A 26,856-nucleotide genomic window follows, 5' to 3' on the forward strand; every position below is an offset into this window, starting at 1 on the left:
TATAGCTTCCTTGAAACACTTGCTCCCTCACATCCATCCATCCATTAGTGTCTTTCTTCTCTTGCGCTGTCTCTCACCTTGTTGCAATCAATCCTTTGGAACAGGTTTTTTTGCCATTTCCTGCCCCTGTCTTATTTGGCTCCAGCTTCCAGGATCCGGCCCAGTTGATCATGCCACCCTGTTCTCTGCATGACAGAAGGGCGGATGAGGAGGATAAGGTAGACCAATCTTCTCTTTCCTCCCCCCCTATGTCAGCTTTCAGCTATCCCGGGGTCCCAACCTCTATCACACCTAGGAGATTGGATTGGTTTCCCCCCTGCAGTGGACACTAGGACCGGGAGGTGAGAGGAACAAATTCGGTCGGATGTACCTGAGTTTCTTACACACCAGATTGCTCTTGTGCTGTTAGTACGGCATGCCAAGAGGCTGTAGGTGATTGCTGCACCGGTGAATGCACTGGGAGAAATATTTTCATGCTCCATCCATTTGGTGTAGCATTTTCATGTTTTCTGATGAGCTGACAGCCCAAAGAAAGCTGTTAGTCATCTCAGCGCAGCATTGTAGACTGTGTTGTGCTTGATTAAAGTCATCAAGGCCTTAGAGCAAATCTCTTTGTTGACCAAGAACAAACTGGTTAACATGTTGATTATAGTCTCCCAATTAAAGGGCTCTTGGTAATGTCACGACTGACTGCCTGAGTGAGTACACGCAGACTGGTGTTAGATTTTGACTTGGGGACAGATGGGAGAGCTTTTTCTCTCCATGACTCTTCTTTCAAAAAACAACGTTTAGTTCCTGCTGTTTGAGAAATGAGTGTGAAGCCTGACAGCAAAGGATGTTGGATGCACTTTGTACACTTGACTCATGCAGGTGCTGAGAAAATCAAGGCTATACATGGCAAACATCACCATAGTTGTTGAACAAGACAAACACAAATGTAAATGTAATATTCAAACTCTTCCTTTTCAATTATCCATTTTTGTTTGGTTTTAAAGATACACTTGTCCTTAAAGTGGCTATAAACAATGTAAAAAACAAACAAAAAAAAAACCCACATAATGTGAAAAAAATGTGATAATGTGAAAAGGGGAGCTTGTAGTGATAAAGCTACAGAGAATTATCACCTGAATCTGCAGCTGCCCCCAGCTTTATGGAGCTCTATAGTGAGTTCCAGCTCGTTGTTTTGATGTTAGGCCTGCAACTTTAGCGTGAAAGTGGGTAAATATTAGACTTGTTCGTGAGGGGGCCAGACACACAATTCTAAATGAATTATAAAGTTGCTCTGTAACTACTGGATGTGTCAACAAATCATATTTATATACAACTAAACTGCAACAGCAAATACATTTTCCAGGAAACGTAATTGCGATTGGATTATGCTTTCTATTAAAGGTAATGAGTTAATAATTTACGTATTTGACAAGTCACAAATACGGTGATACTCAGTAAAATGACTAAAATGTTCACAGAAAACATCTCTGTTTTCCACCAAAATATCTGATCTTGCTGTACAATATCCACTTGTACTTATTACAGCATCATTTCACTTTTTATGATTCTATTTAGACTCTCACAGCCTATGTTAAGGTTAGGGAAAGAAAAAAAGGTTTGACTCCTGATGTAATCCAGCCAGCGATTATGTTTCCTACATCACATGTTTGCTGTTGCAGTTTAGTTGTATAAAAACGTTACTTCAAGGAGACAGGGCTGGTAAATGAGCAACAGTTTGCTAATAGGTTCACATCAATTTTCAGAACCGGCAGGTAGTCAAAAAATCTCCAACAAGACTAAGAATCTACAGCCATGCTAATGGCTCTGTGAGGCTGTACCGCTGACCTTGCGGGTATAATGTTTAGCAGGTTAACATGCAAACATTTGCTAACACTAAACCCAGCTAATGCAAGATTAAAGGGAAAAGTAAAAGTAAAGGGATCACCAGAGCTATTACAATTCAGAGGAAAAGTCAGGAAACACCTTTGTTACTAGGATTCACTTTCTGGAGGCCAGAAATGTCTGTTCTGCTACTACAGCTGGTGAGATATTTGTCTGGACCAAAATAGACCGACATTGTTATCTCTGAATACCAACGGCCAAAATGAACAGCGCATCATTTTAAAGCCCTCTTTTGCAATAATTGGTATCTTTTGCGACTGGGTGCCCCTACAGTTTCGGGGTGCAATTCACTTTTACACCAATGTCGTAAATACAAATTGCGCTTTCACCGCACTCATGGATAGCTGTATACGTGCAGTCGTTGACAAGCTCAAAGATTTGGAACGGGCGAAGACAACTACAGAAGCCAAAGAAGCATGTTGACTGACTGGATAGAGTAATATTACAGGATTTTACACAAATATGACCTTATGTAGTTTTATTTAAAGAATTTTTGTAAGAATAACAAAAAAGAATGCCAGGGAGTTTAGTTCTGCTGAAATACTGCAGTCACCATCAACAGGCATAGGCTAAATTGCACATAATACACACTGGACAATGTTATTTATTACAAGCTGGCTGAGATAGGTTTGAAAGAACAGTGTCGAAAGGAACATGGGACAAACGTAACAGCGTTTTTGTCTGCACCCATACAAGTATGATATGCCCATCTGCGTCAGCACGTACAGCACGCAACAATAGCTAGAACCGCAAAAAAACCGCGTGGATGCGGATACGTCATACTTTCTTTGAGTCTTACCTGAACAGCTGTTTTCTATCACGGTAAGTAAATTCACTCCAGAGGTAAATGTTATTTTGAATGACGGGTTGTTTGGTTACGTCCCGTATCTCAGTCACGGTCATTTGACGGGCTATTTCGTATTTTAATACATTTAAGATGTCAGAGTTTTGCAGGTATAGAAGCAAGTCAGGTTTAACTGTCAGGAGTCATTATGGGGACAAATGTAACAGGTGTCTCTTTCGTCCCTCCACAGTGACAACAAGTGTCTCTTTTGCCCCTCTGCTAATGCAATCACACTGTGACTGTCTTACAGCATTTATTAAAATAGGTGTGTCATATTGCACCAACAGAATATGTTATGAGGTGTATGTTTATATATGTAGAGCTGTGTTTATAGAGGCCCTAGGTCAAAGGTCCTCAGAGGGTGCCTCACAGTTTGGGAAAGGAAGTTTATGCTTTGTGATCGAAACCATACGTTAGTGACAGTTTTTAGGAAAACAACTGCCTTATTTAAGAGTCGGTGGTCAAGACTGATTTTCAGAGTGGTTCATTGGCTTCACACCCTCTCACAAGCAGGTCTGCAGATGCTTGACTTGATGCTGTTCTTCTTTGTAATAAACCTTTATATGCAATCAAGACAGTGTCAGCGGAGTCTCCTTCATCCTCTTCACATCATCAACACCATCAAATAAACTACAGTTACTTTAATCTTTCACCGTTCAATCTGTTCAGTCAGTCGTTTCTGACATGCACCTTCATAGCATATGTCAATATATGACTATTTTTTCTTGACACATATTGTGGTCAGAGGTTGATGTTTTCCTCATTAGATTAAACATATCCTACGTATTTAAACTGTATCATTTAGCTGAATAGCTTGATTGTAAGCTGCTGCCAACCGCAGTACTGCCTCTGGTTATTCACGGATTTTATTATTATTATTAGTGACGGAGAGGAGACGTGATTGGTTGACTTCATCTTAAAATAAATTATATTTAACAGTAAATCATTCAATATGATTCGAAGCAGGAATTTAAGGAAATGCAATGTGTTAAGTGGCTGATCTAAATAGGTCTGAAAAAAATCCAGATGTGCATCATGGATTGTTAGGCACTATGTTCTACTTAGGCAAATGACATAATATGTTTGTAATTACAAATTAAAAAGGACATCGCCGGACATTTTTAATAAAAAACAATAAAAGTAAACAATAAACAATTAAAGTTTATACCGTTGCGTTACTTTTGACCTACCTGTGTGTTATTTGCGTCCCGACGGACGTGGTCGAAAGTAACAACGCGCAACTTCAGATCATGTCTGTCTGAAAAGTCCCAGCTCGTCCCGGCTCTTCCTCACTTTGCAGTGAGATTGACAGAGACTCAGCAAACTTCTTGGCGTGAGATGAATTTATTCATTTGGATGCCGGCCTGAGATTGGACGGAGGTGAGAGGACTTTCGGCATCCGCGAACACTAGTGGTGTGTGGCATTTTTATACACAGTCGCGAAGCGTTACGTGCTTTTCGTGGGAGATTGTATCCGCACAACCCAAGTGACATAGTACGAGAACAGGGGTTAGGGGCGCGGAGTGGGAATGAAAGTGGCACCATTCTCCCTATTACAAGTTATTTCACTATCGATAATGTTGCTTTAAGATTACAAAATTGTAAAAAATTCCTAAAACTAGAGCCCACATTTACCCTGTTAGTTACAACCTCTCATCTTTGTAGCCACTGAGTCACCATTCTGAGGGCACATCTATGACTTAAACACAGCACAGGCTACTTTTAAAACCCTCCTACATACAGTGAGGGATTCTAGAACAGCTGCTCCCCTGCTATTTGTTGATGGATGCAGCTGTCAGATTAACTGGCTCAGATACAACACACAGAGAGGAGACATTGTGCACGTCTTCACTCGGCTAGTAAATTAGTCAAGGTCCATACGCTTGGCACTAATGATACTGCTATCCCATAATTAGTGGAAATAATGAAATGACAAATGAGGAATAAATTCTATACAGTGTAAGATTAGAGCAATCTTTCATATCATTTTGTACAATGTTTCCTTGATATGAAACTGTTCTTCTGGTCATATTTCATTGAAAAAAAACGTGATAGATGCAGTTGACTTCTTTTCATTGAAAGTTCCCTTTAAGGAGAGAGACTGTAATTAAGACATTGTTTCACGTGCACAGTCTGGACCTCTTTTCAGAATCATTTTACATGAAACGAGCGGAAAAAAAGGAAAAAAACTAAAGTTCATTGACAAACAATTAACCCTCTGTTTCATGTTTTTTCATTTTCTGAAACAAAAAAGTTTTAGCTTCATTGTGTGGCACTACAGCAGTTAGGTCAGCATATGTTGTACATATGTTGAATAAATAAAGAGAATTGAGTTGAATTGATTTTGATTTTAGCCCTGATTACACTTTGAATTTATATATTTATTGCACCTCCACTTCCACCTGCAATACCAGATTTGAGCTAAAGATTCAGAATTGAGCTCCTCTGAGCAAAATGAATACTTTGCAAATCATTTCAACACAAATGACAGTTAAAAAACAGGCTAAACCAGCAAATAAATATTGAACTGCTATTCTCAAATGAATACATTCCTCAGCTACCTTGTATTAATTCTAGTCATAATGATAGACTTCTTAGATATGACAGATGTAAATTTATTATTTGAGGCTTGGCCTTTCTGATTATGAGAGCAATGAGGAAAAATGTGTTTTGTTCTATAATGCTCTTCTTAAAATTAAAAAGACTAGGTCAAAACCTAGTATATGGCTGCAGACAACGGAACAAGTATGAAATAGTGACTGAAACACAGATCATTAAACCAAATCACCACACACATATGTTAAATATGATGACACAATAGAAACTGTTTGTGCCAATTCACTGTGAAAGAACAACAGCCAATGGGGAAATTCCAACTGCTCGGACATTAAATAATTCAGTGAAGTTTGTGACATTACATTGTGTTTCAGAAAAAATAATAGAAATACCTTGCAATATTATGCAATAAATAGAATTAGTATAAGTGGTGTCCATTGTTATTGTGTTGAGCCCTTCTGTGAAATACAATATGTCAATAGTACAAGAGAAACCACACTGAAAGTCACAAAAACAGTACGTATAACTTCAGATGGTAATATTAGCTTGATGCTGTTCAGAGGAGTGTAGAAAAACAGGGCTTATTGTGGAAAGCCTTGCCTGAGTTCGACTAATGAACCGGAATTAAACTATTCTTATTCTAGGTTTAAATTAATTACGTGATTTAGTGAAGTATTATTGACAACATAAATATGTAAGTCAAATTTGCTGCATGGTGATTGGAACATTTATTGAACATTTATGACATTTCATTCACAATGAAATGAATTTGGGAGTTCTTACATTCTCAAAGCTCTAACCAAAAACATTGCATTAAAATTACAACTGCTATAGAGATGAGTGAGTTACTCTGGAACATGTTTAGGAAAAGGTAGCGCCATATTAGCCAAGAGTGACATAACAGCATTAGTTTTTAAATATTTTTCTTTAGTTTTCCGCGGAGTCAGTGTGTGTGGTTGTGTGTGTTTACATTTTGGTGTGTGACAGGGACTACGGCGCTGACGTTTCACTACAGCCTCGCCGCCCCAACAGTGCATTCTGGGTCCAACCCAAGATGGCTGCGCCCTTGCAGAAGTGCTGAAGAAGTGCCTCTCCGGAGAAATTCTCGGGATTGTGTGTGATTTCGGCGAAAACTCTCTCACCAGATCCGCTCCTGGGGTCGCTGGTTTGTAGAAGAAGACCTTACTACACCAGTCATCGATAAGTGCGGCCAGTGCTTCGTGTGGCTGTGGCAGACTGTCCGTGTGAAGATGGGCCTCGTCTCCAGCCCCTTCCCATAGCGAAGAGCCGTGGGGAGAGGAGCCGCAGATTCCCCTGCAAACACGCACCCGTCCAACTCGGATTTGACGGGTTTGACATACTGTACAGGCTGTGGACGCTGCCCTACAATTTTCTGACCAGGATTCTTTGTGCGACCGTGTCTGTCATCGTCCGGAGGCAGAGAGGTTCCCCAACCCGGGTAGATAATCCCACAGCACCGAGGTCTGCATCTGCATCTGCACGCTTCGCTGCCACCACCAGCGCCATTTCTGCACATCTGCTCTTTCACACTTATCTGTCTGTTAGCGTTGTTTCGCAACATGAATGGAGAAAAGGTTTAAAATACAAATAATATTCTCATGGACTCTGACACCTTGCTTTAGGGAGAGCTGTCAAATTAGCCGCGCTAGCTTGGCTAGCAGTTAGCTAGCTGGCCGGTTTATTTGTTAACTGTCGTGTCAGGTGCTCGCTGTGAGGTCGGGATTGACAGAGACAGGCCGTGTTACGGTGGCTACAGGTTGCACACAACGCGTAGCTCCTCACCTGTGGTTCACGCTGTATTCACGCGGCCGGCTGGAGCCCCTTCATGACATCATTCCAGGTGTTGCTCTCTGTCCGAGTGTGAAAAACAACCTGGATGCCACACTGAGGAAAGTCAGGCAGCTAGTCAGCTAACAGTAAAGTTGAGTGGATACAGGTGTGAGTGTGTTTGGTTTCAGCAGTTGTTGTGGTTTTCATTCAAGCAGGAGCTCCCACACAGAGCATTGAACATGACTCTTAACCACCATCCCATGACTAAGGGAAGTTTTTTTTTTTTTTTTTCGGCTGAAGGTCATAAAGTGGAAAACTCTGCAGCCATTGAGGTTTTTCAGATTGTCACATTTCAGTATTGGGTCAAAACACTTATTAAGTCATTTTTCGACAGCCAGTTGAAGTGAATGCCTCACTGGCTGGAGATGAGTAAAAACAGCAATAAGAAGGGTTCCCACGGCAGCAGTGCTGAAAGAATCGCGTGCTTGAAACATCCCAGCTGCGTGGAAAGCCGTTTTGATGGAAGTTAGGTCATGTGTTGTAGAGGGTTTATATTATCTGACATTTTTTTGACACTAGTGCCAATAGGAAACCACACCTACTTTTTCGATATCTTACATTGTTGCAACACAAGCAGCCATACAAGAACTTTGTCTACATAAACTAGTCTAAAATTAACACAACTTTGATATTAGTCAGGAACAGTGTGATCAAAAGAATGAGTAAACAAGATTACCACAGCAGTCTGACAGTATACTGTCAGTAGTTAAAATTTTTTGATTTTGTTACAGAGCTATTAGTTGGTATGAAAAAGGAATTAACTGTCTAATTTATCATTTTTGGCCCACCACCCCTTTTACATAACTGTATGATAGTGTGCGTGTACAGACAGTTTGACAATATTGTGCTATTTCTTCCTCTATCCTGATGGTTTGAACTCAGTCCGATGAAAAGAAAATTACTTAAACTTGTCTTCTCCAAGTGAGGTTTAAATGATAGAATCAACACAGCTGAAATCTTTCATGTTAAGATTTACCTTAAACATGCAGCAGTTAAGAAGTAACTTAATTGACTACTACTACCCCAATAGCCATTTTCATTGTGGTTGGTGAAATTAGAGAACAAGCTAGTATGAACATGTTGTATAGTTTTAGTTTCACATGTGGACTGCACAGCAAAAAGTCACAGAAATCCATCCAGTCTTTGTTACTAACATAATTCCTCCCCTGCAGGGCCCTGATGAAAATGGACTCAGACTTGCTTCACTCACCGGCCGTGGGCCTTGCTGAAGAAGAGGAGGCCGACATGAATGATTGGAAGCTTCCCCTGGCCTTCATGAAGAAACGGCACTCAGAGAAGATTGAGGGCTCCAAGGCTTTAGCGCAGAGCTGGAGGATGAAGGACAGGGTAAGTTTTCTGCTCATCCATGTCAGGAGTAATTCAGGTGGTTAAGGATGTTGAGGATGTCTCTCTGTGTCCAGCTGTTGTTTGAGGTCGTAGGGGCTCATCCCTCTGTCACTCTGTAGCAGAGGATCTAGTGTGTAAACTCATTCAGATTCACACTTAGATATGAACGTGTTTGATAAATGATACAGTAGGTGCACTTTCACAGTAGAATAGCTCTGGGTGGAACCATGTTCTTTGTAATGGGTGGAACTGATAAAACAGAAAATCAAGGACAGCTGATCATAATCGATGACAAGACTATTTTTGCATATTACAAATGAATAAAAGGGAGAAAGTTTAGTTATATATTTTTAAAATGGCAGATATCACATAAACTGTATGTGGATAGTTTCTGTGAGTTTTAAAGGATCCGTCCAGTGATATTCTATCTATCTAATGCATCTTTAGAGCTGCTATAAGCCTGCATAATGCTTTCAGTCTTATAGCAGTGCATGAACTAAGCTAGCTGGCTGCTGTTTTGTCATATTTACAGTGCAATGTAAGGGATATGGTTTCATATTTACTGTAGACATAGTGTCACTCCAAATTGTGGCATTGTGATTAGTTAGCAATGTAGGCACTCAGAGTGGAAAATGACGGCGTCATTGGTGCAGTGCTTAGCTGTCATTGGTGCATTAAAGGAAAGGGTGGTGCTTACGATTGGTCAATTGGCAATCTACCATACTAGTTCTCAAAATTTCAATACAATAAAGAGACAAATCAAATGCACCAAAGCTACACACTTTGCCACACTAAAGCAAAAGCATTATTTAAAGCCTCAGCCTTTATTATAGTGCCAATTCATTTTATTCTGCTGGAGGCTATTCAATTCACTTTGACAGGAGAACCTCAAAGCTTTCCCTGCTACATGACAGAGAACTCAGCTTTCCTCATGAACAGGCATGTTTCAGCATCATAAACTGTTTGAACCACTGCAGTGCTACTACCTGATTATTTCATTGCCTAATGATGGCACTACTGTTATAATGATGGCAAATGCTGTGTAGTCATACATAACCCTCACAAACCCTGCGCCTATTGTAGAAATTCACCCAAATGAAAATTTAACACCTCACTGCTGTTAGGACATCAGCGGAATTACACTGCAGTGACTGCTGAAGTGTCAGGCTTCAGGGAAACGTTTAATAAGAAGGCATCATTAAGTGTGAGGCGGCTATTGATTTAAAAGAGGTGATGGGGTCTGGCTGGAATGGGCATTCCTGTCAGAAAGTCAAGCTAAATTGACTGCGTAACATTTAATTTTTCATCACTCAGAGTATTTTGTGGCTGCAGACCCTCATTTGTACACTTGTAGGAAGAATGTGTCTTTTCACTGCTCTGGGTTCAGAGAGCTTTTTCTGTTTAATGCCGGCTTAATGCTTTTGAAGGTAACGCTTTGGGGTAATCCAGGTTAAATCCATCTTTTAAGATGGCAGGAAAAGTGAAATTTTTCTGTTGTGCATGGTTGCTCACACACAGTGTTTGCCTGGTGTAATTGCTGTTGATTTAAGAGTTGGAGAGATCTGTAGCAGTAGAGTTAAGAGAGCCTGTGCAACGTAAGAGTTAAGAGCGGCCGTAAATGATGTTCTGCAGAGCGGGAAATCAGAGGTCTTGCTTCTCATGAGCAGCCTTTGAGCACACACACGCGCACACGCACACTCTCACTCTCTCTCTCTCAGTATGAAGACAGAGAAGAGAGAGAAGGCTGTACAATTACATTGTTCATTGGTCAAAATGGTGTCTTTATTCGGGCCAGTGACAGCCATTGGGTTGTGTGTGTGTGTGTGTGCGTGCACAGTTGTTTGTTTGTCTCACTCTGTGTGCAGCATGATTGTGTACGTCGCTGCTGCCTGCCAAGTGTAATCATGATAACAGTTTTTCAGATGTACTGTATGAATGCCTGTCAGTATTGTTCAGTAAATTCCAAGTTCTGGGGCTTACAAGATGAAGTGTGTCCTCTCTTCACTTAATAAAAATGCTGCTTAATTGTTGATTAGAAAGCTATTGAACGGTCATGGAGTAATATGTTTGACATTAATGTTACTTGCAAAAAAGGCGGTATGAAAGCCTGCATAATACAGTAAAATGCTATTATAGCAGTAAGCATGATACTTAACAGGGTTATAGCTGTTTACCTCTGTTTTCAGTCTTAATGCTAAACTAAGCTAGCTGGCTGCTGGCGGTGGTTTCATATTTACAGTGCAGACATGGGAGCGATATCAATCTGCTCATCTCACTCTCACTCTAAATAGTGTCATTGTGGATTGCATTGTTAATGTATTGTTAATGCACTAGGCACCTAAGCAGCAGGGCACCAAGTGGAAAAATGGCCAGAAAAATGACGCGATGTCGTCCGTTCATTTGGCCTTAGCTGTCATTGGTGCATTAAAGGAAAGGGTGGTGCTTACGATTGGTCAATTGGCAATCTACCATACTAGTTCTCAAAATTTCAATACAATAAAGAGACAAATCAAATGCACCAAAGCTACACACTTTGCTTCGAGAAGGCATTAGTCTTTAAACAGCCAGGACGAAGCAGCAAATCACTGGCTAGCCTCGTCTTTATTATAGTGCCAATTCATTTTATTCTGCTGGAGGCTACCCTTGCTACACTTTGACAGGAGAACCTCAAAGCTTTCCCTCATGAATGGCCACAGCATGTTTCAGCGATCATAAAACTGTCGTTTGAACCACTGCAGTGCTACAAACCTGATTATTTCATTGCCTCATGGCTATGAAGCACTACTGTTATAATGATGGCAAATGCTGTGTAGTCATACATAACCCTCACAAACCCTGCGCCTATTGTAGAAATTCACCCAAATGAAAATTTAACACCTCACTGCTGTTAGGACATCAGCGGAATTACACTGCAGTGACTGCTGAAGTGTCAGGCTTCAGGGAAACGTTTAATAAGAAGGCATCATTAAGTGTGAGGCGCTAAATTAATTTAAAAAAAGAGGTGATGGGGTCTGGCTGGAATGGGCATTCCTGTCAGAAAGTCAAGCTAAATGACTCATTTAATTCATTTCATCAATCATCACTCAGAGTATTTTGTGGCTGCAGACCCTCATTTGTACACTTGTAGGAAGAATGTGTCTTTTCACTGCTCTGGGTTCAGAGAGCTTTTTCTGTTTAATGCCGGACGAATTTGGCTTTGAAGGTAACGCTGGCTTGGGGTTAAATCCATCTTTTAAGATGGCAGTAATGGAAAAGTGAAATTTTTCTGTTGTGCATGGTTGCTCACACACAGTGTTTGCCTTGTAATTGTGTTGGTTGATTTAAGCTGCTGGACAATATCTGTAGCAGTTTAAGATATTGAGAGAGTCAGTAGGCGAAGAGTTAAGCCTGGCATGCAACGTGAGGCACAGAGCGGGCCGTAAATGATGTTCTGCACTGTGGGAAATCAGAGGTCTTGCCTTCGGAGACACATGTACGCGCGCGCGCGCACACACACACGCACACGCACTCTCACTCTCACTCTCTCTCTCTCAGTATGAAGACAGGAGAAGAGAGGGAGGCTGTACAATTACAAGGCTCATTGGTCAAAATGGTGTCTTTATTCCCCTGTTGGGCCAGTGACAGCCATTGGGTTGTGTGTGTGTGTGCGCGCTTGTGCACAGTTGTTTGTTTGTCTCACTCTGTGTGCAGCATGATTGTGTGTACGGTCGCTGCACCTGCCAAGTGTAATCATGATAACAGTTTTCAGATGTACTGTATGAATGCCTGTCAGTATTGTTCAGTAAATTCCAAGTTCTGGGGCTTACAAGATGAAGTGTGTCCCTCTTCACTTAATAAAATGCTGCTTAATTGTTGATTAGAAAGCTATTGAACGGTCATGGAGTAATATGTTTGACATTAATGTTACTTGCAGTAAAAGGCGGTATGAACAGAAAGTGTGGTTGGACCTGGTCTAAGTATTTAGCATTTCCTTTACTGGACTGTCAGACTTGCACGGTGGAATTGAAGCAGTCAGATTGACAGGGAGTGAATCAATTGGATAAAGTTTGTAATGATTTCACATTAGTTTGATTGCCTCCCATCAAAAACCAAAAAGATTCTAATTAATTTAAAGAAAAAATGCCATGATTTGTTGTTTTTGGTTTATTTTCACATTCACAGTCACACTCTTACTCACAGTGAACATAGAAAATGACATGCGTTTGTTGATAAACTAAAACTTGAACTTGAACCTCAGCCTGATGAGATAAGGGATTGTAGCAGAGGCATTGACCATCATTAATCACTTATTCTTAGCCCGATAGCTCACAAACATCAGCTGAAATTCACAGTTTGTAACACAGTCAAAAGCTGGAATAAAAATAACAGTAACATTGCCTATGTAGCTTACAGTGTATCAGTAAAGTATTGCAATGTCAATACCTGCATAATGCATTATAACCACAGACTTTAGGACAAAGCTTTATTGATTTGGTATTTTGACAGAGAGGTTGGGGCCTTTAGGGATTCTGAGAGTTTTTGGAACGAGTGTGTAGTGACCATTAATCATCCCTATCTTGTGGTGTTGAAAGAAATAGCAAAATAAAAGGACCTAGTGAAATGGAATGGTGTGATTCAAAACATTGTAATGCTTGATCTTGTAAAGTGTCATGGTGCTTTTTGACTGCTATAGTGCCATTTTACTGCATTATGAGGGTTTATAGCAACTCCAAAGATACATTACTCACATTGGAAAACACAAAAAAGTAGAAGTATTAGAATCATGGAACACATTAAATTAGCTTGCTCAGTCAGATGCTGCAAAACAACACAGTCTATGTGTCTGTATCTAATACTGCCTCAAACTTGTTGCAACTGTTTCTTTATGTTTACTTCGGTAGCACAAAGTCTGTTTTTCTATTGTGACATGTCAAAATGTCTTCAGTGAAAAAGGCCTGTATTGAGCATGTTGTTAGGTATCTAGTCAGATAATGCTTATTAGATATGGTCTTAATAAATGTCTGCCAATTGCCATTTTAACCTGTCTCAGAGCTGGATGGGAGCTGACCTCCCCTACATACAGACGTTTCTGTCCCCAGTTATTATTAAACTTCACAATCCCCTGTGGCGCTGTAGACTACATGATGACAGAGTTGCTTGATACAAACATGGTGCAAACTTTGTCCAACTCTTCCTAGTCTAACATTGTAGCCGCCGTACAAACCCTGCCAGCGTCCTGTGTCCTTCTGATGCCCATTTGTCCTGGCCTGATGTCCTGTGACACATAGAAATGGCGTTGTTGAGGCTCTGTGTATGGGAGCTGTTCACTTTGCGAGAAGATGGATCGTAATTCATTTTACATACCAATAATAAATGGACAGGAGTTGGGTGGAGACAAAGGGGGACGGTGTGCCATATGTAAAATAGACAATCAGTGTGCAGCAAGACGTAAAATATGATTTTTTTAATGCATTGGACCAGAGTACAGTAACGGGAGATCAGGGTACAGGGTGAAAAGTTTTTGAACACCATGTTTTTAGCATTTTTGGTAAAGTGTAAGCACCCTAAAATGAGAAAATCTGCGTAAAGAACAAGTATGAGATTTGCTCATTACTTTGATTATTATACTTGGACTTTATCTTGATCACTCTAACGAGGCACCTGTAGCAGACTAGCGGTAGCAATACTAACACACATACTGTAGGGTTACTGACCTCTCTTGTGCTCCTGACTTTAATTAAGAGTTCCATTAGGATCTGGGAGCAAGCTAACTAATAGTTCCTAGAATAAAACGATTCTTCTTGTTTAATGAACACACTTAAGACTCTCAGCAGTCATCATGAGAGACCAGTGTCAGCTCAAACCAAAGAACATGCAGAGAAACCAGCTTATGATTATTATGGAGAACGACAGCTTGTTTCACAAAGAAATTCCGAGAAAAATCAATGCTTCAATCAATTGAACTTTAAGCTGAAACATATATACAGACCAGCAACATTCTGATTGAAAAACAATCTGGCAGACCCACTGTTTGTTAAAAAAACATTTAGATAGTATTCACGTCAGATGACACAAAAGACACACACTGTTGTCTGCTACAGGGTCTAATGAGTGTGGGAAAGATCCAGGGTCATTTCCAACAGGATAAAAGTCTTTTCCAATCAAGACAAAAGTCGGAAATCTCAGTATCTTTCATTTTTATGTTAATTACAGTTTCGCTGACTGTTGACATGCTAAAATGCAAAAGCTTGAACTACATCGTAGACTGAGTCTCTGCTAACAGTGAGAAGCAGCAGCTGTCTCCTATGAAAGAACATACACTGAAAACCGAAGAGTGAAAGAACGAATTTTTAAGAGAGAAAGCTTCTCTCTCAAAGAAATCACAAAGAAATCTGTAAAAAGTCAAAGGACTGTTTCCAACATCTTGTGGAATCCGTGCCGCGAAGAACTGAGGCTGTTTTGAGAGCAAAGAGAAAATACCTTAAAACCTGTAAATACCTTATCCAGGTTTCTGATCTCTGTGTGCAATGTAGGCAGGTGCTTCCTCAGCTTGAGTTAAATTAGTATTTAGTAAAATAAAAAAATTAAGAATAGAATGTCTCAGTGAGCTACATGCTGAGATGAAAGTGAAAGTCTGACACCAGTAATGCAGAGGATACATTTTATTTTCTCCCGTTCCTTCCTTTAGTGCTCATCAGTTGACAGAAGCAAATCCACACAGTGTAAAATCTGGACACCATACACCTGAAACAGATTCCACTGATCACAATTTTTATCCATAAATTTCAAAAATCCAAAAACAGCTTTAACATTCACCATGACAACTTATAGGGGAACCAGGTTTCTCCATGTCCCATGTAACGGTCATGTCTCAAATTTGATCAAACCCAGAATAAGACTCAAAACGGGGGCGTGTCTTTAAACATACTTAGTTTTTCTCACTAACAAACACAATAGCACAAGAGTTTACTTTAACTATAATTCCCCATGTCCTCCTTGATATTCTATCACAATATTTTAGCATATCCCATTAGTGGCAGAGTTAGTGCCTTCATTTTCCCTGACACCCACAGCACTGTTATAATTAACACAGTGACAACACATTGTTTCCACACACTTTGTTACAGCAGAATGTTGAATTGTCAAAGCAGTTTGTAGCTGCGTGAAGATGGCCTGCATTTGTTATTTATGTGACCTCCATTTCGGACTTACGAATAGCTCAAGGCAGTCTTTTTAGGAGGAGCTGGGATTTTAATTACATTTAAATATTGAATATGACATTTTTTGATAATTTATTTTCAGGTTGACACTTCAGTGTGGAGTCAGTGTGAGGTGCTGCAATAGTTGCCAGATCAACTATAACTTGCACCTTTATGGAAAGCTGGTCACACAAACACACAGACACACACACACACAAGGACTCATTTAAATTTCACCCATATCCTTCCCTGCTTGTTTTCACACATGCACTGCCCGCTGTGTTTTTCGGAGTAATGAAATCAATAAGTCATCAATACCGAAGCTCATTGTAATAATGTGGAAATGAGACAGGTGGTCTGGGCTGCTTTATTTTCTGCATCATTAGTTGAATACAATCAATGTATACAATTGATTAGGCAGCGTATGAACTTTCAGCCATGGAAGCATGAAAGCAAAACATGTTTGCAAGGTACTAAAAATGATTACATGCTAGTGATTTTATACGTTTGTTGAATTATGGCAGCGTTTTCACTTTAGTGAGTATGTGGGAAACATCCTTAAACCAAAAGCTGTACATTCAGAGCTCCCACCCTGATGGAGTGTCCTTGAAGTAGGTAGACACTTCACAAAGGATACAAAATGCAGCACTGACACACTACTTTGAGGTTGTCACAAGCTGCAGTTTATCTCATGTTCAAATGCTTTTCACATAGATTCTTATGCACCTGTGGGATCTCTGGATTTCCAAGGAATTTCTTGTATCCTCACAAAAAAAATGGTTTTATCAAGCCCATTAGTTGCAAAGATAAGACTCTGTCTCAGTTTACATCAATTTTCAATTCCTCTTGATATCATTTGTAATCAGTGGAAGAATAATGCTGATGATTTTTATTGGGATTGAAGATTAATATATAATAAAAACCCTTGTCTTCTGGTAGAGATGGATTTAGAGGCTTTGGGAAGTGAACAGTGTCATTTAGAAATCTATCTGAGCTTTTGGGGCTTGTAGGAAGTGCCTAAATGGCCTGACTTTGTCCTAGCACTCCCACCACCTGTATCACAATCTTATGCTTTTATTGGAAGTTTTCAGTATAGAATATGTACATCTTCCAAGCTGAGGCATTCTTTAGATTTTCAAATCCAGCTCTATATTTTTCATGACTAAAGGGACCAGAACAGGCTCATGACCTCTACATTTGTCAGTTTTAATCCATCACTTAATTTCTTCCCACCAGGCATCTTTTTGTATTCGATGAGTTAAGTGCAAATTTGCCTCAAGCACAGGGAAGATGTTTTAAGAGCATTTTAAACATCCTTAACAGAGTGAACAGTGAAACTTTGGCTCATTGGCCGAAAGTTTTGCAGATTACTGAAGTAGTTCTATGTATTTTAATGTGTGTAACTGTATGGGAAAGGAGCAGGTTGTTGCTGGAAAAATAGGTGTCCCTCTCTGGATAAATAAAGGTTACTCATGCAGACAGACAGCAAATATTGTAAGTATACAGATTGTCTAATATATCCTTAGTGCATTCTTGTACATTTATATTTTCAGTAAGTCACACACACATCTATTGGTTCGTCTCTTGGGAACTCTTTTTTCTTTTCTCTTACACCTGCAGATACCCATGCAGCTAAAGGCTGAAAAGGAAGTGCTTGTCAGAGACAATCTGATAATCACGCCTACTTTTATAGCAGTTATCCAGGAGCGTAGAGGAGAGAAATTAGGCAGGGTTTGAGCTTCTCTTTTTTTCATTCTTCACACAGCTACTCCTGTCACTTTTCATGCAGCGGCAGAAATGCATTTGACAGGACGGACTTCCGGGAGCTATTCCTCATTTGTACATTTCACTGTGTGTATTACAAAGACACTTGGAGAGAAGATTGAGGAGGCAGTGTCATGCAGCCAGGAGGAGGCTGTGTTGGTTGGTTTTTAGCTCAAACCTTGAACAGGACCATTTATTTCAAGAACTCTGAACCCTTAATCAAAACTCCTTCTGCTGGCTCATGAACCTGCATTAGGCTTTTTTGGCAAAAAATATTCGCCACGTATAATTTTTTAGATATCCCAAAAAGACTATTTGTATTTCAAGACTAAGCCAAATACACAACTCTTCTTATCTGGAGTTTTAGCTGAAGTGTCTAATATCTGACCTGTTGCTGCAAGCAAGCTGTGGCACGCCCAGAGGAGATCGATGCTCGTCACCATTTTAATAACCTTCATTTATTGCAGGCCTTACAAATGGAATAAACAGGGGCCATTGATCGACGCAGTAAGCAGAGTTGGGGGGTGTATGGGAGTCTTAAAAGGGCGCAGAGGGAAAAGGCTGGGAAGTCCCCTGGAGTCTCATGCAGTTATTAATGAGAGGAGGACGGCAAACAATTATGTGCATAGGCCTAAACAGGAAGACAAACACACACGCACACACGCCCATACATACAATTTCTTTTTTTGTTCCTCCTTCCCCTCAGTTTTTCTGATTCTCTTTTTTTTTTTATCATAGCAAAGCGACATCTTCACTCTTTCTCTCCTCCACCTTTCCTTTCTCCTCACACAGAAGATGACTTAATGAGATTATTGGAAAATCACGAGGATCCGAGCACACCTGTATTAAAATTTAATTTTGTTTAGGCTTTCCTCTAAGATTAATGCTAAAAGTCAAATTAAGAGTCCGGGGCCGCCCATTTGATTAAGAGCTACTTGTTATGGGTTGAAAGGTGCTTTGTTCACAGTGGGAATCCTTGCTTATCCCTGCTCTCCTTCTGCCCTGCTCAGCTTTCACTCTTCTCTTCTTACCACTATCTTTAACACTCCTGCCTTGTTTTCTTTGTTGGATTTTTGATTAAAGTTTTGCTGTCTCTCTGTGTTTTTCTAGGGCTGGAACTAATTATTATTTTCATTATCCATAGATCTATCAATTATTTTTTTCAATTATTTCTTCAGAAGTTATCAAAAGTAGTGAGAAATGGCCACCACAAGTTCCCAGAGCCTAAGGTCATGTTGTCAAATTCCTTATCCTGTCCAACAAACAGTCCAAAACTCAAGTATTCAGTTTACAAAGTGGCAATGATTAATCATTATTATCAGTTATGTCAGTTCATTTTTTTGTTAATTGACTCATCAATTTCAGCAGTACTTGTTTCTGTAGTTTGCTTTCAAGCATCTTGAATACAAGCGTGGACAATATAGAATGGAAATCAAGTTAATGTCTATAGTTTAGCATGAGTTTTACCTAGAAGTCTGTTTATACTATACTTAAACTTGAATGAGTTAGAATTCCCAAAAAGTTATTTATGCTGCATCTTACAGACTTTTTAAAATATTAATATGACCTAACAGACTTTGTAAAAGGCTTTCTATAATGTTGTTGTTTCCACAGTTTAGATTCAAAAATCAATTATTTGGTATTTTTGAATTATGCAGGACAGGATTTGCAGGAAGTCAAAAATTCACAGGGGTCAGAAGTTGGCAGAAAAATATTAAACATGTTGACTAATGTTAAAATGTTAACACTGGGATGTGTATGTTCTGCACACTACTGTGCTTTTAAAAAAAATTGAGCCAAAGTACAGCCTGAATTCAAGTCTAAATCTGAGTGAGAAAGTTCATTCTTGACCTTGGAAATAGAAAAAACTTTACTTAAGTTCCACTTATTAGCTTTGTTGCTGGGCTTTCAAATAGAGCTACAGTTATAAGTAGATTACTCATTTAGTCGAAAACAGAAAATTATTTAGCAACTACATTGATAATAAATTGACAATTTTAGTCTTTAAGACAAAAATGCCAATATTCTCTGCTTTTAGCTTCTCAAATGAGCACATATCCTGGTTTCCTTCCTCTTCTATGATAGTTACCTGAGTATCAGTGGGTTTTGGATTGTTCGTCACAGATGTGGCGAAGGGCTTTGGGAAAATGTGATTGGCATTCTCCACTGTTTTCTGACATTTTAAAGACCAAACCATCATTAGTTGCAGTGAGCAAGTTCAACTGAAATAAGCAGACCAGTGTAGAAACCATACTGTAAACTTTGACATAAAAGGCTCCATAAAAAAGCGTGTTTGTGTGTGTTCAGTGTGTGTGTTAGTGTGCATTAGTTTGTGTGTGTGTGTCTGTGTTTGTGTGTGTGTGTCTGTGTGTGTCTCTGTGTGTTTGTGTGTGTGTGTGTGTGTGTGTGTGTGTGTGTGTGTGCGTGCGCCATAGCTTTTCGATTTAGTTTCTACATTGACCTGCTTATCTCACAGTCGAAACAGAGTTTATATAGACTAGTTCTGGTCTGTCTTCTCTCATTAATATCCTGTTTATCTTAATGGGAACTACACACAACTAAACCATATTAACAAGTTCTAAGGTCTCACATTTTGCTATAGGGTACGAACTAATTCTTTGGTATAAGACATGCAGAAAACTAAATTCCTGCCCAATAAATTTAAACGCATTTTATCTAATCCGTAATTTCAGTTAAAAACAGGCAGTTAAATGAACTGCCTGTTTTTGTTTTCACTCTGCGTGTGAGGTAATATGTGCAATAAACAAGCAGATAAACAACGAGAATAATGTGGACCACATCTGTCTGCCCAAATGCCACGTTGATCCGCGATGATGAGCTGGAACAGAAAAACGCTATTCTTCATTCATGTGTATCATTCTCATGCAAATGAATATCAAATATATTATAAATTGCCTGCGTTGGACGCTGGACAGAAACAATTTAATCAGGGCTGTTCAGGGTGTTAATTATCTCGCCAACTCAAGCCACTTAATTATAATCATGATAAACACCAATGTGATACAGTTGTGGTGCCATTAATTTATTCTCCTGTCCTCACTGTACCTTGGCTGACAAGTCTGAGTGCTATTTACTTAAATTCCAAATTCTGTATCTTTTGTGTATTTTTTATGCTGGTCCATGTTGAGCTTCAAAAAATGAAATCATAGTTTACCATCTCCCCCAGAGAGTCAGCAGTTTCCTTTGACATTTTACCTGCCATGACAGTAACATCTTTTCTCTCTCTCTGGGCTTTTCATTAATACATCTCTAAAGTGTGCTCTCTTTTCTGCTGTTGTATTTTAAAGGGCAAACCTGCCTGGTTCTTCCGAGTTGAGTGAGTCTGTGTCTTTGTGATATGTTTTAGATATAAATGTCTTTTCCCTGGTTATTGGTGTAGATATTTTGCAGCCCCTGTAGAGCTGACAGAGAACAGGCACACTTACATGCATATTAACAGCAAAATCCTCTAGTTGAGCCAGTTGAACTCATTCTCTCAGTTTTTTAAAAGTGCACATTGTGTTTTTATTCATATGACATACACTTGTGTATTGCATAAGGAGAAGACACTTCTGATCTAATGCAGAGTAAAATTATGGGCAATAAGGTGTTCCTTCTGTCAGCAGAGGATCTAACTCTATCACACCTTTCTTTAACAAGTGTGAAGGAAAAATGCAGAGGTTTGGACAAGATAATGGGAAACACCTCATGGTGTGAACTGAAAGAATATCAGTAAAAACTGTCAAGTGCTTAATAAGCAGTAGGGCCACCCTTTAGTTACCAAATAACTTGAGTCTTCATTCACTTTTTTGTTATTTGGGTAGGACCTGTGTGTCACATTGGATCATTCTTTGAAGTTCTTTGAAGGATGAAGGAAGTGAAAATCTTTACAGTATTTCCCCTGAAACCGAGTTTTAGATCTGGTGGCTAGGGAAACCACGGTAGACTTTTAGCACTTTTTAGACTTTTCCAGTGTTTATGAAACAACTCTTGAGCTATTATTTGATTTAATGATACCAGTACAGATCCAAAAGTGGGAATAGACAAATGTATATTCGAGGCATCCTTTCCCCAGAAATACATTTGAACCTTCTGGAATGACCTGTTTTTCTGCAATAACTGGTAATAAAATGTGACATTTTTACTAAGATTTTGAACATGGTAAGCATTGTATCTGCTAAACATTAGCCTGTTAGCACTGTCACATGTCAATGACACCTCACAGAGTGTTGCTGGAGACTCTTGGTCTTTTTAGGACCCATGCTCTTGCACTTTGGCTCTGGCCTCTTGGACAATTTTTGGCTAAACATCTTAGGCATATTTGATTGGCTTCATATATATAAGCAAGGATTCTTAGACCTTTGTTAAAGCACAAACTGCTAGTACAGTTTAACCATTGCTGGAAAATGACTGCCCTTTTTGATCAGTTGCTTCAGTTATTTTGTCCACCCATTGTAAAAGTGCCAGCAGTAGAGATGGCAGAGTTGGTCAGTTGGTTGGTCATTCGGTCCACCACTTTGGTCCAGACTGGAATATCTTAACAAGTATTGGAGGGATTGCCTTGGAATTTGTCTCCCTCTCACGGTGAAGTGCCATAACTTTGGTGAGCCCCTGACTTTTCATCCAGCTCACTGTCTGGTCAAAATTTAAATTTGGCCAATACTGTGTTGTATTGTACTTTATGTGTAGCGATAAATGTTAGCATGCAAACACACTTATCTAAGATGGTGAACTTGGTAAACATTATACATGCTAAACATCAGCATTTTAGCATTGTCATTGTGAGCATGTTAGCAAGCTGACGTTAGCATTTAGTTCAAAGCACCACTGACAAAATGAACAGCTCCCCAGAGCTGCTAGCAAGGCTGTAGCCTCTTAGTCTTGTTCAGGAATATCACACACCAGTAAAATGTGTAAATTCTGAGATGGAGCCCTAACCTTAGTTTCATTCTTCACTGTTTTTCTGGGTTTTTTGGTGCATACATTTTTTTACCCAGGCAGAAAACCTGTGCATCAGTTCCCATTCATCAGGAATAAATGGAAATTTTACCAAACATGGGGTGGGAAAAGGGTGAAGGGTGAGGAGGTCAGGTGGAAATGAATGAGGTGGTATGCTGCAGTCTACTTTTGTGTGTGCGGATACATGTACAGGTTGAGTCTTGTCCTGCTGCGTCCCACTAGCACACTGACCTTTTACCCTGTTGGTGGGAAAGCAGAGCGTGCCTTAATTACCCTCACAACAACAGCCTTCGTTATGCTGCTCAGCCACAGGATGTCACGTAACCCAACATACACACACAACACATGCTCTATAGGTCTACATTACATACAGAGACAATATCTAGCACGACTTGCAAAAGGTCACTTGACACTATTGCATTGACCTACATGGAATTGTTGTACGTGTGTAAACTATCGAACGAATATATCTCTCAATAAATGTGTTTTTATAAAACTTTTTCTGTGTTTTGCGAACAGCAGGGCATTTACAAAAGCCTAAAGTTAACTAATAAACTCTATGCTGTTTGAAAACGAATTCTTTCATGAAACGCAATGCATCTCTGTCCTTCCTTAGGTCTGTAGTACCTCTTTCAAATTTTTTTTCTCCACGAGCTCAATCTTCCCCCAAGCCTTAGGCACACTGCATGTTTAATGTCAAATGTTTACTCTTTAAAAAAAGAGATGCATTAATGTTATTTCTTAAAAATAATAACTGGGCCCCTACAATTTTTGTCTGTCCCTAAATGTATATGTGGAGCCCTGCTTGATTTTACCTGATTTCAGCAAAACTGTACCCAATGAGCTGCAAGAAGGAACTGAGCCCTGTGTTACATAGTAGGTAGCTAACCTACTGCTAATTGAAGCCAAGACGACGCACAAGGCCTCATGAAGTTCGAGCACCATCTGTCCCACAGTAAATGCTATCAGGCTTTGATTCACAAAGTGACATGATGATGAAACACTGACCCGTCAGCTTGGGTCAAGCAGTGCCATCAACAAACAGTTGTCCTGCTTACTCAATGGAGTCCATGGCTAGTATCAGTGCCACAAATGAGGAAGTTATGGACCAGTAAAACAAGAAATAAAACCAAAAGAATACCTAGACATTACACCCTGCTGATAGAACAACCCATGTCTTACTATTTAAGACAGCATTAATGTTGACACACTATACACTGTACAAACACAAGATATGTTGTCACGATTGATGGCTGTAATAAAGACTGTACGAGACAAAGTTTCTTTCATCATCACATAATATTTCTCCTCTGTCTGTAACTGTCTTGTCTACTTTGCAGCCACTGCTTAAAAGAATTCTGCCTTGGTGGGAAAAAAAACTAACTTCTAACTGAGAATGATATGTCCTGACTTATTTGTTGATGTTGATCTGAGGTGATCTGTCAAAAATGTTCACTTATTGTCAAACCTGACAACTGGGGGTTAGGGTAACATCTGATGGAACCTTGCTGGGTAAAGGTGCTCACAGTAAAAGTGGAGTGATCAGGATTGCCTCATAACCCATGGATCAATTGTTCTATTTCGATGGCCTGTGGTTTTTTTTCCTCTCACTTCCTGCCACAGTGATCTTTTGTGTTAGGGTTCATTACCTGGTATGGTATCAGTCTGTTGTTGCAATGCTTCTGTCCTATTTCGACATTTATTTATCTAAAAATAAGCCTTTGCTTTATCTGCTCCTTATTTTCTATAAGTTAATATTGATTCCTTAATGGAGTATCTGTACATAGATATAGTGAGTGGTATTTTTGTGGTTGGAATCCCTGCATCAGATGGGAAAATGTGGAAGGTGGCAGCGATTAAATCCCCTTTCTGAGTAACTACTGTTGAGTTTTGCCAAGGGGAAGACATTTAACTTAACTGGGTCATCATTGGCCAGAAGCAGCAGAATGTGGTTTACCCCCAGGATGGACCTGAATAGAAGCATGCTCAGTCCAGTATCTCAGAAAAATAAAGATTTAATGTGCTTTTGAAAAGCATTAAAAGTAAATCCACTACTTTGTTTCGATGTGAGCACTGATGAGTGATGAGAGGATAATGTGGTGTCCCATGTCTTCTCTCCCAGATGAAGACTGTGAGTGTAGCGCTGGTGTTGTGTCTCAACGTGGGAGTGGACCCTCCTGATGTGGTCAAGACCTCCCCCTGCGCAAGACTGGAGTGCTGGATAGGTGAGTGAGTCCACACAGAGCCCAAACATGACATTGAATGAACAAGCACCCAAACAAAACACTTTTTTTCCCGCTCTCTCTCTCTCTCTCTCCATTAAAGCTCTTCTAGAACATGTATAGTGCCACTGACATTGAAGCTAATGCAATTTCTCAGTAGTCCATAGTAGTAAAAGTTTAGCTTTTACTTTGAAGCATTTATGGATATGCTCTGTCTTTCACATGGGAGCTCAATTCATAAGGCCTCTGTCAACTAAGGATGAAGCAGTCTGCCCTCACCACAACCACATGACATAACACAGAACAAAAACAAGGGAACCATCTCCATAGTATAGGAACCTCAAAACCATTGTTTAGCTCCCTGGAGACTCCCTGACTCTTAGGAGTGAGGGAAGCACATTAAAGAGTGAACACAGTTCTTAAAGTTTCTTAACTTTCCAAGCGGCTTCTGAGGACACTGTGCAGATCTGCCACTTGGTTTTTGAGACAGTTTTTTGGGGACATTAAGAGGTAAAGGCAGAGGAAATGTGCTAAAATGCACCACACAGTTTAATTTACGATATGTGCTCCTTCTATATGCTAATAGAAGGACTTAAGTGGCCATGGTGTGTGTGGTTTTTCTTCTTCTTTTATAAAGTGGCACCATAAAAGGAAATTGTAACATGGTGTAGGTAGCGGCCTTACTGTAGCAATACACAACAGTAAGATAGGTTTCTTACAGGACACTCTTGTATCATGCATCTTATTTAATATTTCTTCATGTCCAATTTGGGAAAAATAAATATAGAGATTGTAGATAATTCCCAATTTAAAAAAAAAGGAATTATTATTTTGTATTTTGAAATTGCTTGTAGTACCATTTTCCCTCGAAAATGACGTGGAAGTCATGATTTGACTCGTCAAACACATAATTTTGTTTTGATAATGCAGTGTAAAAAGGCCTTGTTCATGATAAGAGCAGTGGTTTATTTCTCCGCATTAAGCATATCAGTATCTCCTGCAAACTTGCTAATAATCTGCCTGCTGAGCACAATTTGATCTGTCCTCAATCTATATTCGGCTATTCTTCATGCCGTATTGATTTACTCTCATCAATTTTTCAAACTTAGGGTCTGCTGCTATTTTTTCAGACCCTGCTTTTGATTTAATAAAAAAATGTCCATTGATGCTGAAAGGATAAACTACAATGTTCTGGATAAGACTGCCAGCTAAAAACATAATAACGTAATGGAAATGTGTGTGGGGAATAATATAATTATGGCTGGTTTGTAACGTCCAGATTGAGTGAAGATGGTTTCACTTTGCTACGAATGTTGTGTGGTATGTTTGTGATCGCAGAGTGTTTACAGTCTGCGTTTGCTTGCCAGATCCTCTGTCGATGAGTCCACAGAAAGCCCTGGAGACCATCGGGGCCAACCTGCAGAAGCAATATGAAAACTGGCAACCCAGGGTGAGTGGGTTCACATGAACCAGCCTCCCTCTTTCTCTTATATGTTCTTATAATGATACCGTGACCGCGTACACACACTCATAACTCTGCATATTTTAGTACATACACATATGGATGAAATGCTTCCGATAAAACACTTAGAAAACAAATAAAAAGAATCATAGGCACTCCAGGAACTTGGTCATATCATATTATCACTGATTGATTTGGCATCCGTTAAGCCATTCTAAGCCTTTTTCAAAGATGTTTTAGAAGTTGTTGTATAGATTTTGGAAGACTATCTTGACTGTCCAGAGTGTCTTTCAGGTTTGCCAATTCTGCAAACCTAACTGATGGTGGTAGTAGTAATGTGTCAGAAGAGGCTTTATGAACAGTGTCAGCTATTGCCTCCAATCTAGTTTTCTTCTGGTATCACTTCATGGACATCAGTGTCTACTCTCTCATGTGTACAAGTGTGACAAACACACCTCTTGACAAGATGAAACCTGAGTAAAGTTGTGACAACTTGCACATATTAGCTTGTTCAGTGTGTGAAGTTGCAAAAACATTTTGATGTATGTGAGCATGAAGACACCTTTCCTCGAGCTGCCATGGTAACTCCTAATTCACCGTGTTTACATTTGGTGATCATTTGAATGTGTAAGAGGTTGAATGGATTTATTTTAGATATCTCACTGTGTCAGCTCTAATACTCTTCCTGTATGCACTGTGCCAACAAAACACCCACACGCTGTTGACAGTGATTCATAGTTGTTGTTTTTTTTAAAACAGATACATCATATTTTCTTGTAA

At 39.6% G+C, this 26,856-nt stretch overlaps 1 protein-coding gene across 4 annotated transcripts in view; it reads left to right on the forward strand.

Moving 5' to 3' along the window:
• Window positions 1-6,286: 6,286 nt before the first annotated feature.
• The window catches only part of rptor (regulatory associated protein of MTOR, complex 1), a 182,232-nt gene continuing 161,662 nt past the window's right edge, over window positions 6,287-26,856 (forward strand). Inside the window, exons 1-4 of one of the 4 annotated variants that reach the window (XM_040145423.1) lie at window positions 6,287-6,775; window positions 8,317-8,491; window positions 24,515-24,617; window positions 25,982-26,064. In XM_040145423.1, the coding sequence (XP_040001357.1) occupies window positions 8,324-8,491; window positions 24,515-24,617; window positions 25,982-26,064 (354 nt within the window). In that variant the 5' untranslated portion in view covers window positions 6,287-6,775; window positions 8,317-8,323. Of the gene's footprint in view, window positions 6,776-7,396; window positions 7,417-8,316; window positions 8,492-24,514; window positions 24,618-25,981; window positions 26,065-26,856 lie in introns of those variants that run through there. The other 3 variants (XM_040145425.1, XM_040145427.1, XM_040145426.1) reach the window with 3 other exon arrangements.

This window comes from Xiphias gladius, chromosome 15 (genome assembly GCF_016859285.1).
Source record: "Xiphias gladius isolate SHS-SW01 ecotype Sanya breed wild chromosome 15, ASM1685928v1, whole genome shotgun sequence".
NCBI lineage: Eukaryota > Metazoa > Chordata > Actinopteri > Istiophoriformes > Xiphiidae > Xiphias > Xiphias gladius.